General features: G+C 37.9%; 1 protein-coding gene across 1 annotated transcript in view; it reads right to left on the bottom strand.

The window, feature by feature from the left end:
* LOC139722725 (uncharacterized) overlaps positions 1 to 17662 on the bottom strand; it is a 28051-nt gene extending 10389 nt beyond the window's left edge. The window contains exons 1-2 of the mRNA XM_071634014.1: positions 17548 to 17662; positions 16861 to 16925 (exon numbers count right to left, since the gene is read on the bottom strand). Coding sequence (XP_071490115.1) covers positions 16861 to 16925; positions 17548 to 17654 — 172 coding nt within the window. The 5' untranslated portion in view covers positions 17655 to 17662. The remainder of the gene's footprint in view (positions 1 to 16860; positions 16926 to 17547) is intronic.
* Between the last annotated feature and the right edge of the window lie 207 nt (positions 17663 to 17869).

Below are 17869 nucleotides of genomic sequence, written 5' to 3'. Positions count from 1 at the left end.
AGTGCGCTCATACGCAATGCCCATTGTTAACTGCCCCTTATTTGGCTTGGTTATTTTTGTTACGTCTGAGCGTACACGCTAATCCTGTGACGCGTAATACGCGCGGTAACGACATGGCGTCCAAATTAGCAGTTGGCCAGACTCTCTTAATATACGGCACTGGACTAGCCTATAGCTGGAAAAATAACATCCTTAAACCCACTGGAACTTGTTCTTTTGATACACTCAAAGGATAATTGAATGATTGTTGCCAGACAATAGCCGCCAGACGCCCCAAAGACCAAACTCTTACCAGCTAGGCTAGCCTAGCTGAAAATTAAAGTAACCCCATGAAACCCACTGGAACTTGTTCTTACACTTACAGAATAAATGCATGACCGTTGCCAGACGCTTTAAGTGGTGGGGCGTAGCCCCCAGACGCTCTCAAAGACCCAATTTTACCAGCTATAAGGTTCACATATTTCAGAAATGATAGCAGTGTAATTCCATAACAATACCGCTTGCTTGCGAGTTCACCTGTCTATAATCTATGCATGCCTTATTCTTTTGTTCTGCTTCCTTGAGCCCCAACTCATGCATTCTTATGGTGACTCTCCCATGTCACCATCCTTGTTCATTGCAATTTGTTCTATCTTTTGAAAATATTTTTATTCTTCATCCCAATTATCACAAATTCTGAAACTCTGTCTTCAGTATAACTAATTCATAGTTGTACAAATGTAAAACTCTGAGAATCACCCGGAGGTCTCCTTTAATGGGGGAGTTTCTTGAGCGCACAGGGAAACATGCTTTGAAATATCAATAGGGCAAGTGTTGAGACGAAATACTGCAGAAATATGAGAATATACAGTGCTGTGGTTTTGGTAGAAGAAATAGGGTATTTGTATTTGTCCTCAGTGATAACCAAAAAAAAAAAAAAAAACTTATTTGGAAAGAATAATAGACAGCAAAAAAGAATTGCCCAATCAAACATGTCGGGATTTTTCTCAAACATCAGTGTTCTCATTTTCTTTGCCGTGTAAAAAAAAAAAAAAAAAAAAAAAAAAAAAAAAAACAGAAAACAGGGCCGGGTACAGTATCCGGATGGAAATTGGTGGGATGGGCGTAAACCCGCGGGTATTATAACATACGTGAAAAAAACAAACAAAAACTACTTTAGATACACTTGGTTTGCGGTTCACCATGTATGTATAGTCCTTAGAAGGACTGTTGAAATGACAGGAGAAAGATAGAAAGAAAGGTTGGATGAGAGGTGAGAAATTGAGTAAGAGTATTCTTTCTGGAGTGAGTGTAGTCCTGAAAAGGACTGTGAACCAAGGAAGTATAGAAGAGTTAGAAGAGACTCAACGTTTCGGACAGTTGACTGTCCGTCCTCAGGAGTACTACTTTCTTTCTGTGCCCTGAGGAGAAATATTCATCATTTGTATTTTGGAAATGTTGAAAATCACAACTTTTGATGAAATTGTGTCCTACAGTATCTCTTCTTGAAGGCTTTTTTATAATTAAGTTTCTTTCCTCTAAAAAGGGGAAGTAAAGCTCAACACCTTTGGCCTATGACTTTTTAGGTACCGTATCACCTTACGGTTGAGGATATGGGTAAAGAAAAATTATTAACGTAATAAAACTTCTAGGAACATGCTTCACATGACCTCACCGTTTTCTTCTCTTAAGAAAGAAACGAAATCTGAAAATTGTTCAAGAGTTTTTTTGAACATATTACATTGCAAAAGCAGAAAAATTCAGTGTTTTTAGGAAACATAACTCATAACAACAAGGAATTCCTGTCGTGTCTAGTATTGCACGTTTTTGGTTTGGAGGGTTTTGGATGCTCATATTTCAAGATAAGTTTATGCTCCGGCACTTCAATGAACTTAAATGTAAAGTAATGATCAACCTCTCTGGCCAATAAACTCAACATTTGCTGTTCTTCAGTAAAGCATATGACAGAAACATATGAGAAACATGTCTAAAATTCATATGAATAAGCTCATAGCAACAACAAAAATATGTTATCTATAAACTAATACTGCATGTACTTAGTTTCGAGGGATTAAGATTCGACATGTTATGACAAAAGCCCCTACGTGGCTACCAGCAATTAAACATCCTTCAACTTCTTTAGCAAATGAGCTCATGTGTATCATCTTCTTGTTGAGAAGACGAAGATGAGTAATGATAAAATAACCAAACTATCAACTTTCCTTAACATATGTTTTACATGTAATAATTTTTGCCTTCTCGTAAGGAAATTGAAAAAAAAAACAGGACACCTGAAATTGTTCAAAATCGCTTCTTGCATGATAACGATGAAAGCAAAGGAAACTTAGTGTTTGTAACCACTATGACACGTGTCTACAGATCTGTCATGCTCGTAAGAAACGTAACTCACAGGAATATAATTTTATACAGTAAGTACTTGGTTTGGAGGACTTTTAGATGCCAACTTTTCAAGAATAATACTCCAGCACTGACATTAACTGATGAAAAAAAAAAGAATGCTCAGCTTCTTTATCCAATTAGCTCATAGGTAATTCCTTGTAATTGAAAAAACGAGTACACATAAAAATATAGACTTCCCGTAACATGTATCACAGGTCATGATCTCCACATTTGCTCCTCTTAACTTAAAAGAAATAAATATATATCAATTTTTTAATGACCTTTAAACAATATGAAGAAAAAAATTCTGTGTCTGCAAAGGCTCGACACGTGTCTGATACTGGGTCACGCTCATATTATTAAATGTAGCTCACAGGAACAAGGAATTCACGTGTGTATAAAATAATACTGCAGAGAGGGTACAAAGTTAAACCCTTTATTGAGGGTGCGAAAATGTTCCCTTGGGTACATCTTTCCACCCACACTAAGTGGTGCTAGATTGCACCTCTTCTTGAGGGTGCATCTTTCCACCCACACTAAGTGGTGCTAAGTTGCACCTTTCTTGAGGGTGCGATCTTGCACCCTTTACCTTTCGGCGCACCTTTGCACCCCGTGTAGCCTTTACATCTTGGTGCAACTTTACATTCTTTCGTAAGGGTGCAAAGAAACACCCAAAGTTCCAAGATTGTGCCTTGTTTTGAGGGTGCAATCTTGGAACTTTAGGTGCTGCTTTGTACCCGCAAGAAAGGATGAAAGTTACACACTCGGGAGCAACTTTGCCCCCTTGAAAAAGGCGCAACCTCGTACCTTAATAGGTGCAACTTTATACCCGAAGGATGCAAGAATGTACCCTCTCTTGAGGGTGCAATCTTGTGCCTTATTGGTATGATGTTGCACCTATGTGGTGCTTATTTGCTCCATGACTGCTGCAAAATTGCTCTTTTAAAGGAGCAAGTCAGTGTCACTGCCTGCTCCTTTATAGGGGCAATATTGCCCATCATCTCAAGGTGCAACTTAGCATCACATAATCGGGTACGAATTAGTTCCTTAACTAATACTCTAAACCTTGAAAGGTGCGAACTGATATAAGCCTATTTGCTCAGTATATAACTTACGTTGTTGGATTAGTGTAAAGGGCCGTTCACACTGGAGCGGTTTTGCGGCAGCGGCAGCGGCGTGCCGCAAAAATCCCTCGCGTGTTGTTCATGTACAACCGTTCACACTGGAGCGGTAGCGGTGACTTTTCAGAGCGGCAACCGCAAGCGGTTTTCTCGAATCGCTCCGCTGAGCGATTTTTCTAGTCTGCCGCTGCGGCGAGGTTGCTATTGACCAATCATAATTGAGTACAGTTCGTGACGTTATTATGTGGGTGGGGTCATAAACTTTAGCTTGAAAAAGAGTCTCGCGAAGGTGCAACACGTCGGTCGAAGAGCGGAACGAAGACGTCCAGAAAAGACAACTTTTGTACAATAAACTCAATTATGTTCACAAAAACACTCCTGAGGAAAATATTGAATTGGAGACCATTGGTGATGAAATCGGGCTAAATGATAAGTTGCTCCTTTGATTTTCTCAAGGTTTTGCCATTTGTTTCGACCCTTGACAGCGGTCACTCTCTTGCAGAGGCTACATTGCAGATTGTAATTTCCACGTATTTTGCCATAGACGCAGACTCGCCAGCGAAAGAAAGCAGTCTATCAATATCACAGTCCCATATACGCCTATCTATGTCTGATAGTATTCTGCCGTGGTACTGAAGCCTTGAAGTCTAGAGTAGATCTAGAACTACTAGCCGTCCAGTAGGAGCACTCCTACTATCCGACTAGTCCCACACCTACTAATGACCAGTAACGTATGAGTCCATGTCCCTCCCACCATGACCTATGAATCAAAGTTGAGTGTTGCTCTACCAGGGCTGATCAACGTACATACCATCAAGATCAAGATCAAGATGGGAAGGGCTTCTCATATGATAAATGGACCACAATATGGTCGATTGTATACCGGTAGGCAGGCGGTAGGGCCTGGCTGTAACATCCTCATAAAAAAAGAAAAAAAAGAAAAAAAAAAAGGTTACGTAGGCCGCAAGCGTATACAACATATTAAACGTTACAATATGCTTCTTAGTCTCTCCCTAAATAAATTAGTAGACTAGTCTAGACACTCTAACTTACTAGAGTCTAACGTGAGATATATTTGATATAGAGTATTTTTGAATTATTTCTAATAAAATTAAAATAATGTAGGCCCTGCCTAGGGTAATTTTTTTTTTTTAATTAGAAAGTAATTCATTTGTAAAAATTTGACGTTAATTAGAGCTAATACGGGGAAAAATGGTCAATAGATGGCAAATAAATTCAAATAAAAACAACAACAGAAACACCTAGCCTCTAGGCCTGATACTCTGATAGTACTGTTATTGTTAACGTTAGACATAGTTCTAGACTCTAGTCCAAAGACTTTAGACTAGAGTCTAGAACTATGTCTATAAACGTTAACAAAGTTTCTAGACCTAATGTGCATTTAGGCCCTAAAAAAGGTATGTTCTGGGTATTGACTCTGCCTCTATACAGGCCTAGATCTAGGTCACGTACCCATGTACTACGTAGGTGTTTTTGTACTGCCATACTGCCACTGCAGTGGTATAAATGCATACACATAACCACAACTTTGTCCATTGGCATTGGTATGACAAAGACAATCTAGATTCTACTTGAATTTACTTGCGTTCAGTCTCGCATCATCAGACAGGCAGTGAAGTAGGACTGATTTGTCTGCTTAGAAAGTGAATCAAATCCTCTCAGGCTGAGTCTGACCAAGTTAAGGGTAATGTTTTAAAATCATTTTAACTGTAACTGTACTGTAGCTGGTAAGCATGCGTGTGCATTATCTTGTCTTTCCTTTCCAAAGATGCCCACATTTCCCACAATCAATAGACTTGGACGGTTTCTTCAATGTGTGGTAAGGGTATACCAGCTATCGGCAGGGTACATCGACACCCTGCGTATCATGGCTGTTTGCGTATAGAACAAAAAGGTACGCGTGGGATTAAGTGCCATTTTATAGCTATGAAAACAGTAACAAAGAATCGAAAATCAAGCCAACAAAACAAACTAAACACGTTTCAATTACACATCCACACAGTAACAACGCATGACTATGAAATTCACATGTATTACCTATGGAGGGAAGGGGTGCAGATCGTGAGGTACCCTTTTTCAGCCACGCAAAGAAAATGCATCGCACGCACTAAAATTGCATAATTTTACAACAGAGATTCGGAATCAACAGAACGGTCACAAGATTTGAAACTGCAGTATTTACAGCTTATTTGAGGAAAAACTTTGGTGAATTTGTTTTATACTTTTGGAATAAACGAGCTGCAAATTCATAGGGTGCCGATAGGTGGTACCCTCATTCATACAGTTTAAATGCCAGTGATGCAGTGGTTGGTTAATTGCTGACCGTTGACATATTGTATCAAGGGTTGAAGCAGCCACTACTTCTTCTGGGAGGCTGTGCCAGTCCTTTGTGTTCCTCGGTAGGAAAGATGACCCTCTGTATTGTGTTCTGCACGTAATTCAGTGCGTTAATTCATGTTGGTAGCAATACCAAATGTATATTTTCATGAATAGTTTCATTGATATACAAACTTTTAGTAGCACTTACACTGTACTGCAAAATGAGCAATTTAAGAGCAAAAATCAGATATCAAAAGTTCAGGCAATCAATTCCTGCATGTGGTGTTGGTTATTTATGGGAGTGAAGGGCTAAGGTGCTTTTTAAAAGAGACCTGTTTATATTACATTTTCTTTGTGCTGAGTAAAAAGTTCCCCCTATTCATGTAAGGAAATAACGTTATAATGCATTGTACATGTATGTATAACACATCATTTGTATAACACCTCACTTGTATGAATATTATTTACCCTCAGGTAAACAGTGATTGAATCTGCTTCCCTCCTATTCAGCGAATGCGGAAAGACCATGCAGAGGAGGCTTCATCCCTGACCAGGCTTTGATGCAAGCTCACTCACTGACTGGAAAGCTGTGAGTTTCAGCTTTCAGGATTTACTTAAAGTGCATTATTCAAAAGATTGACATTCTAGGTACATTTTTACCATGGTAAACCATTGTTCAGAACTTGACCTTATTCCTGTGGGAGGAAAAAAACAACAACTTTATTTTGGAAGTGATGGTACATGTATTGTACCGTACCTGATAATTCTAATGACAACACAGGTACATTATTTTGTATGTCACCTAGAACTAAAGAACTAACTTAACTTTTCTGTGAAGGCACATCTTTTAATCTTTACCCTGCCCCTTCATTCAAGGAAATGTACATGTATGTAGATTCTTCTCTTTCTAAATATAATGTATATGGCAACATCCCATACATTTGACAGGTATGACAATATGCAACGTGGACCAATCAATCATTTTAATAGTGTACATTTAGTGTACCATAGGTGCCTAGGTCTAGTAATTGGCCCATACCAATTTAATCAGTTTTGGAGGACATGAAAATGCAAGTCAAATATAACTTTGAATGTAAAATTGTCTGTCACTTTTACTTTATTTTTTTTTTTTTTGGGGGGGGGTGGTCCGAAAAAAATTTTGACTTAAGACAAAGTTACACTTCTTTGCAAAGATAGTTCTGGTTAGTAATTAAGCTAGACATGGAAAAAAAACAAACAAACAAACAAATAGCACCATGAAGGCCAGAATTGTGTGAATTGTTCTGTTGTGATCTGTAGCTTTCTTACAGGCCTGTACTACCTCCCCATTCCCTTCTGAAATAATTTTGCCCCCCTGTTTCCAGATATCATGTTTGACTCACTCCTGCATGTGCATAGTAGATCTTCAGCTTTAAAGAATGACCTTCTGATCTTGGTCACTCTTGCTCCGAGTTTGCTGGAGTTGCTAGTAAATATATGATACAAACTTACTGGAAATACCATGTGTATAAAGGTATAAGAAAATAGTGCACATCATGTCTTCAAAATTTTTACACTGTTTCCATAATATGCCTGCCTTTTTCATTCTTCCAGGAAGGACTGTTTTAACTACTCATATGTGGTCGACACAGAACATCCGCAGTCACAGCCCTTCATTCTTCTTATTGGAGAAAGCAAATTATACCCTCTTCAGGTACATGTATCTGCAGTTGTGGAGCACAGGGCACAGTCCTCAAGGCATTGTGGGTGCAGCTGATCTTGTCTTCAAGTTGGTCTTTGTTCTAAATCGCAACTACTGGCCACATTGCATGGCGGTGAGACCATTTTAAAAGGGACTCCTGTACAAACAAGGAGGATTTGAAACTTTGGCATCCATCCCTTATTTTCTAAATTTGCCGAGTCAACCATAATGCTACCATTTATTTATCATCTCCACCCTTCCCGTATCAAGTCTGCATAATAAAACAGCATTTGCTTGAGAAGTACATACAATGTTATAGGGAAATAGGTACTGACCCATTAATTGTGATCTCCTCATAAACAGTGACCATGTTATTTCACAAGCCATTTGCCATTTGGATATTGTTGTATTTTGACTATACACCTGTACCATGTATGAATGATAAGGTACCTTTATATTGATATTATTAGTGGTCAATGCTTCTTTGAAACATGTATTCACTTTTCAAGGAGTTAGTTTTACTTATGATAATGTAGACAAGTATCGAATATGTGAAAATCTGCTAATTCCATTATTACACACCATGCCCACACATAGTGTGTACAAGTTGACAACGGATGTATAGAGCACCAAACTGTGACATTGCCATGGAGACTAGTTCTAAATGACCTCACCTGGCCTAAATATCTGTCAACAGTATTGTTGCTAACCATGCTTGCACCTGGTTCCAACCCAAGTTACAACAACTCTCTTGCTTTTTTAGGAGTTGACCTAGAACTTGGCATATGTGGCCACTATTACAGGTAAATGTGGTATGTAATTAATTGTTGCCATGGTAATGAAAAAAAAAATCTATAGAAAATTTAACCAAGATATTGTGGATCAAACTACTTTCAGTCTTTATAATGTGAATGGTAATTTGAAAACACAATATATAATTGTCTTCAACTGGCATCCTTCATGTATCACTTGAGTAGTGAAGATGTACCCCAAGCAATTTCATCTATGTTCGTAAGAAGTTATCAAGTTCTTCATGATTATCATACAAGGCAGGCTATTGTGTATCACTTCGCAGTTAGAACTCGACTCAGGAGAAATGTGATAGCATAATACATGTACAGGTCCACAACACAAGAATTCTTTGCATTGCTCCCAGGTAGGCCAGTAGCCAACATACTATTCAAAAATGTGATGAAATTCCACCTTTTCACTATGTACCTACATAGTACAATTGTACCTGTCACATGTGTGTATTTGACTTTGGAGTATGGATGCAATATTGTATTATGCTGCATGGCAATGAGTAAAATAATTAGCAGTAGACCAAGCACTTTATAGTGTACCTGAAGCATGTTACTACAGATTTTTGAAAGCTTCAAGTTCATCTTGAAACCCAAATCTATAAATGTTGACATGGCATTAAATATCATTTTCATTACATGTATAATCTTGAATACTCAGTTTGTATTTTCCTTGCATTAAATTAGTATTTGATGTCAGATAACTCATAACAGGTCATCGCATTATATGCGTAATATGTTGCTATTCTGTTTGCTACTTGATTTTGTTATCTGACTAGCTAAATTGAACCATGTAAGCACCTAGGTGCCCATTTTTGTTGTATTCCTTTGCTTATCCTGATTTTTGTGTGTGTTTGTGTTTGTAACTTCAATACATGTCCATATCATTGTAAATCTCAAGCCTCATCCACCCCTATGTATCCGCTCTTTCTTGCTCACTTCATTTCATGAACACTGTACTGCTCTTTTCTCTCAATCCTATTCTCTCCTATATTTTTCCTGTCCTACATGTATGTACATGCGTATCCGAGCAATTGCCCCAGAGGGCAATTACCCCCTGGCTAAATACTGGTTAGTGGTAAGTTTAGAGTAGAGATTAGGGTTAGGATTAGGTCAAGGGTTAGGAGTTTGGGTTAGGGTTAGGATTAGGATTAGGTTCAGGATTAGGATTAGAACCAGGGGAAGGGTCCAGGGTAATTGCCCAGGGGGTAATTGCCCTAGACCCATGTACATGTGATACAAGTACTTTTTGTCCCCGCCGAACGAGTTCGAGCAGGGGACTATGAAACGGGCTCCGTACGTGTGTGTGTCCGTCCGTCTGTCCGTCCGTCTGTCCGTCCGTCTGTGCGTCCGTGTGTGATCAAAATGTTCAATTTGCTACTTCTCTGTCATTTATGAGCCAATTTTGATTCTGTTTGCTTTATATGATAGCACTACATGGGAGCTTTGAAACTCCTACACAGAATTTCAGTTGTGACCTTTGACCTTGACCTTTGACCTATATTGTACATTTTGCTTCAAAGTGCTACTCCTTCGCCATTTCTAACCCGATTTCGATTCCGTTTGCTTTATGTGATGGCACTAGGTGAGGGCTTCAAAACTTCTGCACAGAATTTTGACCTTTGACTTCTTTGACCTTTGACCTTGATTTTTGACCTATATTGTACATTGGCTACAAAATGCTACTCCTTCGCCATTTCTAACCCGATTTCGATTCCGTTTGCTTTATATGATGGCACTAGGTGAGGGCTTCAAAACTTCTACACAGAATTTTGACCTTTGACTTCTTTGACCTTTGACCTTGATTTTTGACCTATATTGTACATTTTTAAAATTGCTACTCCTTTGCCATTTCTAACCCGATTTCAATTCTGTTTGCTTTATGTGATGGCACTAGGTGAGGGCTTCAAAACTTCTACACAGAATTTTGACCTTTGACTTCTTTGACCTTTGATCTTGATTTTTGACCTATATTGTACATTTTGCTACTAAATGCTACTTCCGGTGGGGACATATGTGACCATGCACCTCAAAACGAACATAAAGTCGCACACACTGATTTTGCGTGAGGACTGAAAATAAGTGAAATGGGTCAACCTAGCCGAACTTGACTTTTTCATATTTTCTAAAAGAACGGGTCTTCTTCTACATTATGCCAAAATTTGGTATCATAAAACGGGCAGGAAAGTGTTTTTTTAGCAGTTTATCACGAACATTTTTGGTAGAATAGTGTGATTAGGTGTGTCTTCAGAATCCCCTTTTCATTTCTAAGAAACCCTGTCCATACTCTTCACTTTCAACTCTAATAACTTTTGAAATGATGGTGCTACTGCTTTGAAAGTTGGCATTAATTATGGACAGAATGTGTTAATGAGGCATATTTAATTTCAGTTTAATCTGATAATACCTTCATTGTTGTTACTCTGGTGGTTTACTTCCTGTTTTTGTCCCATTCATCGCACAGCCAGCACGGTTTGGTAAAGATTAAGCGCTTGAATAGACACTGTACTTCAGAGCCTCTTTTCTCAGTTCGCACTTTTCCTGAGTTTGTGCTTTCTTTCCAATATTTAGATAGGTTAGGAGAGTCCATTTGATTTGAGTTATACATCATTTTAAAGCTTAAAGTCTGCTCTTTTAGAATATGGTCTTAACTAAAAATTCATGTCTGGCGACTTTTTGTTTATTTTGAGGTGCAGGGTCACATATATTACGCACCGCGTAATTTCTACTTTTTTTCAGATGTAGGAGATGAGAATAATATGCTTATAGAAAATTGGTCCAAGATACAAATTACATTGGTGTTAATTATCATACATGTACTTCAATCATTCATAAAATCCAGTACCATACTACCATTACTGTATTGTTTTGACAACTCATGTCTATCCATTCAGATTTACAAAGTTGCTTATACAGTGTCAGATCTTGTGAATTTTCATTTTACATGTGAATGTGCTACATTACTTCCCTTCGCAAATGTTAACAGTATATGTATACACTGTACTTTATTTCTGCAACAGACTGCCATATTAGATCACATCAAATGAGATTGTATGTTGCAACAATTGTCCTGAATTAGTGTCTCAAGTGCTAAATTTGACATGTGTGGTTTGTATTAATAGTGTATGTACATTGTTTGAAGTGTATTTCGAGTGATGTTTGTCATTTACCGACATAAGTTGGTTAAAATTCCTGTTAACTAATGTTTTCATTGGTTAAATTTCGAAGAAAAGATTTAGTGCAATTCCACAAAACTTGCTTAAGATAAAAACCGACCTCAGTTGGCTTTTGGTAATCACTTTACCCAACAGTTGTGTGGTTCACTTGGAAATCGACTGTCTGTTAAAATGCTATCCAGATTTCTGAAAGCGTAGATTTGATGGTGTAATACAGGTGTATGAATTTGAAATCCAAACTGAGATCGTTTGTGTGTGTGTAGTTTTTGTTTCTGTTCGTTTGTTTGTTTTTTCTAAGAGGATGCAAATCTGCCATTAATTTCTTCCCCATGCATAATATAAAACACATGTTGTGGAGAGTGAAAATGCTACTCTTGTTTTTCCATAGCTGGGAGTACAGTATGTGGGTGAGTTTATGATGGGCCGTTTGTGGATTACATTATACTCTACATTGTACATACGTAGATCTAGTAGGTTTGAGTAGGAGAGTGAATGGTAGGCATATTCCCTAAAACATCCCCTCACCTTTGTGACTACACTTCCAGAAAGAGCATGAACTGTGACAGAAATCATATCAAACATTAACATTTCATCCATATAGAGTTCATCGGTAATAATGACAATAATGATACAGTATACATTTAATGTGCCAATTCCACATGACTAACGTGCTCAAGGCGCAGTAGGAAAAGTGAGTTATGAAGTACAAAAATCATTACACAAACATGCACATGAAAATGAATGACACAATCATGATGATCTAAAAAATATATGTATATATGTCATAATACCGGTATACTATTCTATGGTAAAAGATTGGAATGACAAATAAAGAAGTATGTTGCTGTTTTTTTTTTTGTTTTTTGTTTTTGTTTTTGTTTGTTTTTTTTTTTTTTAAAGAGCTCATCTTTCATACAGTTGACTACTTTGCCGACACCAGAAAAAAAAATAGTCATTTTCTCGTTAAAATGAAACAAGACAAGATATCATTACTTTGGATGCTGACTAATTTTGTAAAAAACAAAAAACAAAAAAAACAATAAAACTAAAACAAGGAAAATGTGGCATTCGCAGATCATATTTGAGATATTGAGGTGTTAGATGTACACATTTTATGTACCGCCTTCTCGGTATATATGGCAGTGATCCGATGCAATCATTTCTGCTGGCATACCAATATCAGTAACACAAGGAATATTTTGCAGTTTCATTGAACAGTCTGTGTTGAAAGTGGGTTTTTTTTTTTTTAAGCAAAAAGTTGAAGAACTGAGATTCCAGTACTGATTGTCCAATAGTCTTCTTGCATGTTACGCATCCTTGATTTCCTTTATTGTTTGTTTCGTTTTGGAAAGGTGATTTTGTAAATTCTCAGATCCATGGGGAATGTATTCACGGTATACATGTGCATGATAATTATGTAATTGATAACTAGTAAACTGCAGGTGCCCAAGGGCAACAATCTAATTTGCATATTACGCGCGGCAAACCGCTCCAGTGTGCACAGCGTGCCGCTGCGGCAGAGTTTAGCGGCAAACCGCCGCCGCTGCCGCTGCCGCAAAACCGCTCCAATGTGAACGGCCCTTTACTTGGATCTTGTGAATCATGAAATGTGTGTGCGTGTGGAATTTGTGAGTTGTGAAAATGTTAATGTAAAAGTTAACTTAGTTGTGTTTGAATGATATACTGAAACCAAAAATTTACCCAGTTACCTTTTCAATAAGGTGAGCACTATATCTATCAAACAAACCTCCTCGGCAAGAGTATACATCTGCATGAAGGAAGAGGTGAAAATATGATATGCAGTTGTCTGGATACGTTTTATTCAAAACGTTCTTGAATGCGTACTTATTCACATAATCTATCAGAATAACATATGCTTCTTACCAGTACTCAAAGCCTCTAAAACAAGAGCATGCTTCTTACACTTCTAAAGTATACACCATATCTTAAAAACAAAATGTAAGAAGATTTAAGAAGCTGTTTGTATGCATTCAAACGAATCCATATTTCTATCTAAAATCTGAAACGTGTCTTGTAAAAGGGGAATTCGTTTTATAATGACGATGCCAATTGTCTTAAAGTCCTTATCACGACATGTCTTGGAGTTCACGCTTATTGAAAACATGAGATTCTTGGCACGTAGATTACAACTATGGTTTAAAGAGTTAACTGAGATACGCATACCGTATACGGGCATTTCGATGAAAACATTTAAATACAAGGTACTGTAAATAATATGAAAATCAAACTTGATACCAGCCCTTATCGGCAACCAATAGAGACTATGGGGGACTGCAGTTATGTGTTCAGATATTGTTTTGGGTGATACACGCATGCCGACTGATTTGGGATCAATTCGAGTCCCTCGAGCTGAGATTCCGGAACTGCAATGAGCAAACCATCATTATGAATAACAAAGTGACTGAGAATAATGCATGCACCAGTTTCTGTTTCGTTGTTCTATACACAGAAAGTTGTTTCGTTTTCCAATCCTGTGCAGGCACACAGGGATTTACAGAATTCAATCATCTTTGGCTATAACGCCATGGTCGCGTGCAAAATGAATGCAGTTTATCTAACTTAACCTGTAGTTACTGAATAGGGGACTACTGTATATTCAATTTATACATTATCAATCGGATGATAGAACCTGTCAAAGAGTAAATTGCGGATATCATATACCATCGCCAAATTCACTTTCTGTTCTATACATAGTATCAATGGAATGTTATGAACCACTTCAGCATTACCAAATCATGAACTAATATATCATAATTATTTCCCTGAAATGGCTGCATTTGTATGAGCGGGAAGAGTTTGGCATCATACATAGCAAGAGTCGTGACTACAAAACTAAATACATGTATTATACAAGGTTTTAGGACACTTTGAATCATGCCCCCCCCCCAAAAAAAAAGCAACAACAACAACAACAACCAACAACTTAGTGAAATGTTGTATACCCTACTTCCATAACCTATGATCTTTGACCTTTGAATACATGGCCTGCATTTTTTCAACGAATAGGCATTTGGATGCAACGTAGGTATATATATAAAAGAACAAATGTTTTAGGGAAATACAGTTAACCACTTCAAAAATAATTATGGAACAAATATCAAAATATTGACACGTTCACTTCTTCCGTAATGACATGACAGAAAACTTTCCTCAACGAATTGTTCTGCCGTAATTCATGAGCAAGTCATGGATATATACTTAGTTCGATTAAAAGTATACATTGAGTCATTGCAAAAGTATCTAATGAAGAGTATGCTTCAGAACTACATCATTGTCATTTATTCTAAAACACTAATAATATAGAGCTATTGGTTCGCCATATTGCCTAACAGGTCGTTGTCCTCCTACGACGTTTGTTCAGCAAATAAGGCACAGAATTTAATTTTGCACTTGTTTGCCAAAGACTCTAATCTTCTTTACCGCTATTCTCAGACATGTATGCTGGTGCTGTATGAATAAGAAACGGAAGCTTACACATATTCGCCATCTAAAAAGGCAAAAGCGAAGTGATGTCTCGTCCACTTATCGACTTTGTGATTACAGAGATTTTCAAATGGTATAGTTCATTGACATTTTGACTGTTGACGTAGTCGGACTTCACCAATATTAGCACTTGACAGCAATCATTAGCATTAGATGATCTGAGGAGTGAATTTGGTGGTCATATATGGCTCAAAAGTGTGGAAAGTTATTGAAAGAACACCAGAATACTATGTCGACAGTGTTTATCAGGTGAGATACAAACATAGAACAAGTTCCAGTGGGTTTCAGGAGGTTACTTTTCCAGCCAGGGCTATAGTCTAGCTGGTAAAATTGGGTCTATGAGGGCATCTGGCGGCTACCCCCCCCCCCCCCCCCCACATCTTAAAACTTCTGGCAACGGCCATGCATATATCCTGTAAGTGTAAAGAACAAGTTCCAGTGGGGTTCATTAGGTTATTTTTTCAGCTAGGCTAGCCTAGCTGGAAAAATTTGGGTCTTTAAGGGCGTCTGGCGGCTACCCCCCACCACTTAAAACGTCTGGCAATGGTCATGCATTTATCTTGTAAGTGTAACGAACAAGTTCCAGTGGGGTTCATTAGGTTATTTTTTCAGCTAGGCTAGCCTAGCTGGAAAAATTTGGGTCTTTAAGGGCGTCTGGCGGCTACCCCCCACCACTTAAAACGTCTGGCAATGGTCATGCATTTATCTTGTAAGTGTAACGAACAAGTTCCAGTGGGTTTCATTAGGTTACTTTGTCAGCTAGGCTAGCCTAGCTGGAAAAATTTGGGTCTTTAAGGGCGTCTTGCGGCTACCCCCCACCACTTAAAACGTCTGGCAATGGTCATTCATTTATCCTGTAAGTGTAACGAACAAGTTCCAGTAGGTTTCATTAGGTTACTTTTTCAGCTAGGCTAGCCTAGCTGGAAAAATTTGGGTCTTTAAGGGCGTCTGTAGTCTACCCCCCACCACTTAAAATGTCTGTCAATGGACATTCACTTATCCTGTAAGTGTAACGAACAAGTTCCAGTGGTTTTCATGGGGTTACTTTTTCAGCTAGGCTAGCCTAGCTGGAGTTGGGTCTTTAAGAGCGTCTGGCGGCTACCCCCCCCCCCCCACCACTTAAAACGTCTGGCAATGGTCATTCATTTATCCTGTAAGTGTAACGAACAAGTTCCAGTTGTTTTCATGGGGTTACTTTTCCAGCTAGGCTAGCCTAATTTTGGGGGGTCCTTTTTGTGGCCCTCCTGGCCACACCCACCACCGATGACCAGCCAGACGTGCATTTCCATACTCAGGGGCATATGTACTAAATTGCTATATACATAAAAATTGGAAACCTATTCAGCTAGGCTGACCCCCGCTGGCTCCCGGACTATTACGTGTGCTATGTATTAATGTTAATGTATAAACCTGTATTCAAACTTTCTTGTACATGTTGTTTTTATAAATAAACTCAAACTCAAACTCAAACTCATTAAATATATGTATATATGTAAAGATGGGGCGTTATCGCGTTACCTGTCTAAAGTCGGAGATCATAAATGAAACAAAAATGCATGTAAAGCCGACTTTGACAATAAAACCCTTACAGTTTTTTTTTTCTTTTTAAACATATTATTGTTCTTATAATGGAAATTAGGAAAATTATTCATCAATATAACATTTTCCATCTCTCTAATTGATATCTGCTAGGAAACAAAACAGAAATCATTTTCCTCACATTTTCATATCACCTTCAAATTAATCACTTACCCGCATGTTCACATAGATAGATGATATTGTTATTGTGATTACCACATAACGATATGATAACGATTTGTTTAGTAGGAAATACTAGGTACTCAGTGTTTGATTCCTACCTTGAACATGTCGAAGGAAAATACTGCAGGTAGCCAGGAATATGAACGTTGCAGTTGCCGCCATTCTGAGTTGACAGAAAGAAAATGAGGAGACAAATGTTTTTTTTTTATTGTTTTTTTTTAATCTGGTTTTGTAATCCAGTTTCTTTCATTCTTTCCACATGTACTTTTCATGTGCGTTTAAGGCATGGTGGGTGGCTACGAATAATATCATGGATATATCTGACTACGTGGAAGATGAACTATCATCAAAATTCTGAAATCACTATATTTAACAATTCATTCAAATGTGTTATAAAAGTAAAGCAAAGTAAGCAAAGATTACATTAAGAAATAGTCTTGCTATACTCCTATCAAGAAATACACAGGTAGAGAGTGCTCATGTTTATATTGGTACCCTTTTGTCATTGGTATTGTCTGCATTATCTTCCACAAAGCTCTTTATTTTATGATATCACTTTATAAAATAATAAAGAGTCCACGACGCCCCCCCCCCCTTTTTCGGAAAGAAAAAATGAAACAGAAATAAGTACTCACTCGCAGTCTAACTATGCTGATGAATTCCTACTGAAGGTGATTCCGCAGAAAAGTTTAATCATTTCAATGTCTCTTATTCCAGCATTCTACAATGGCACAATGTAAGAAAATTATATTTGCCCTATCAAATACCAGACGAAATGGACTCACCTAATTTCTGTTAGTTTCCTTTTGTTGTACTGGATGCAGGCAGCCCTAAATGCGAACGAAAAGTTTGACATAAAGCTGCAAAACAGGAACGCCTCTGAAGATTTCATTAACAACACCGAACTCTATCTCACAGTTTGTGTGTTTTTAAAAAATAAATGTACCACGAGAATAATTTTCATTGTGCCACAAAAGAATGATGCGCAGTTTGTGGAAAATCTTCATTTTGAGTGGAGTGAGTCTAGATCACGCCCACATGACTGGAGTCGATCCCTCCTCATTTTTTCTTACATTCCCATTCCGAATATCAGTCCATAATAATACA

Source organism: Diadema antillarum, unplaced genomic scaffold (genome assembly GCF_040938485.1).
Source record: "Diadema antillarum isolate AM-2024a unplaced genomic scaffold, OU_Dant_1.0 scf00000170, whole genome shotgun sequence".
In the NCBI taxonomy this organism is placed as follows: Eukaryota; Metazoa; Echinodermata; class Echinoidea; order Diadematoida; family Diadematidae; genus Diadema; species Diadema antillarum.
The sequence above is the reverse complement of the archived record's forward strand: the minus strand, read 5'-3'. Positions and strand labels throughout refer to the sequence as shown.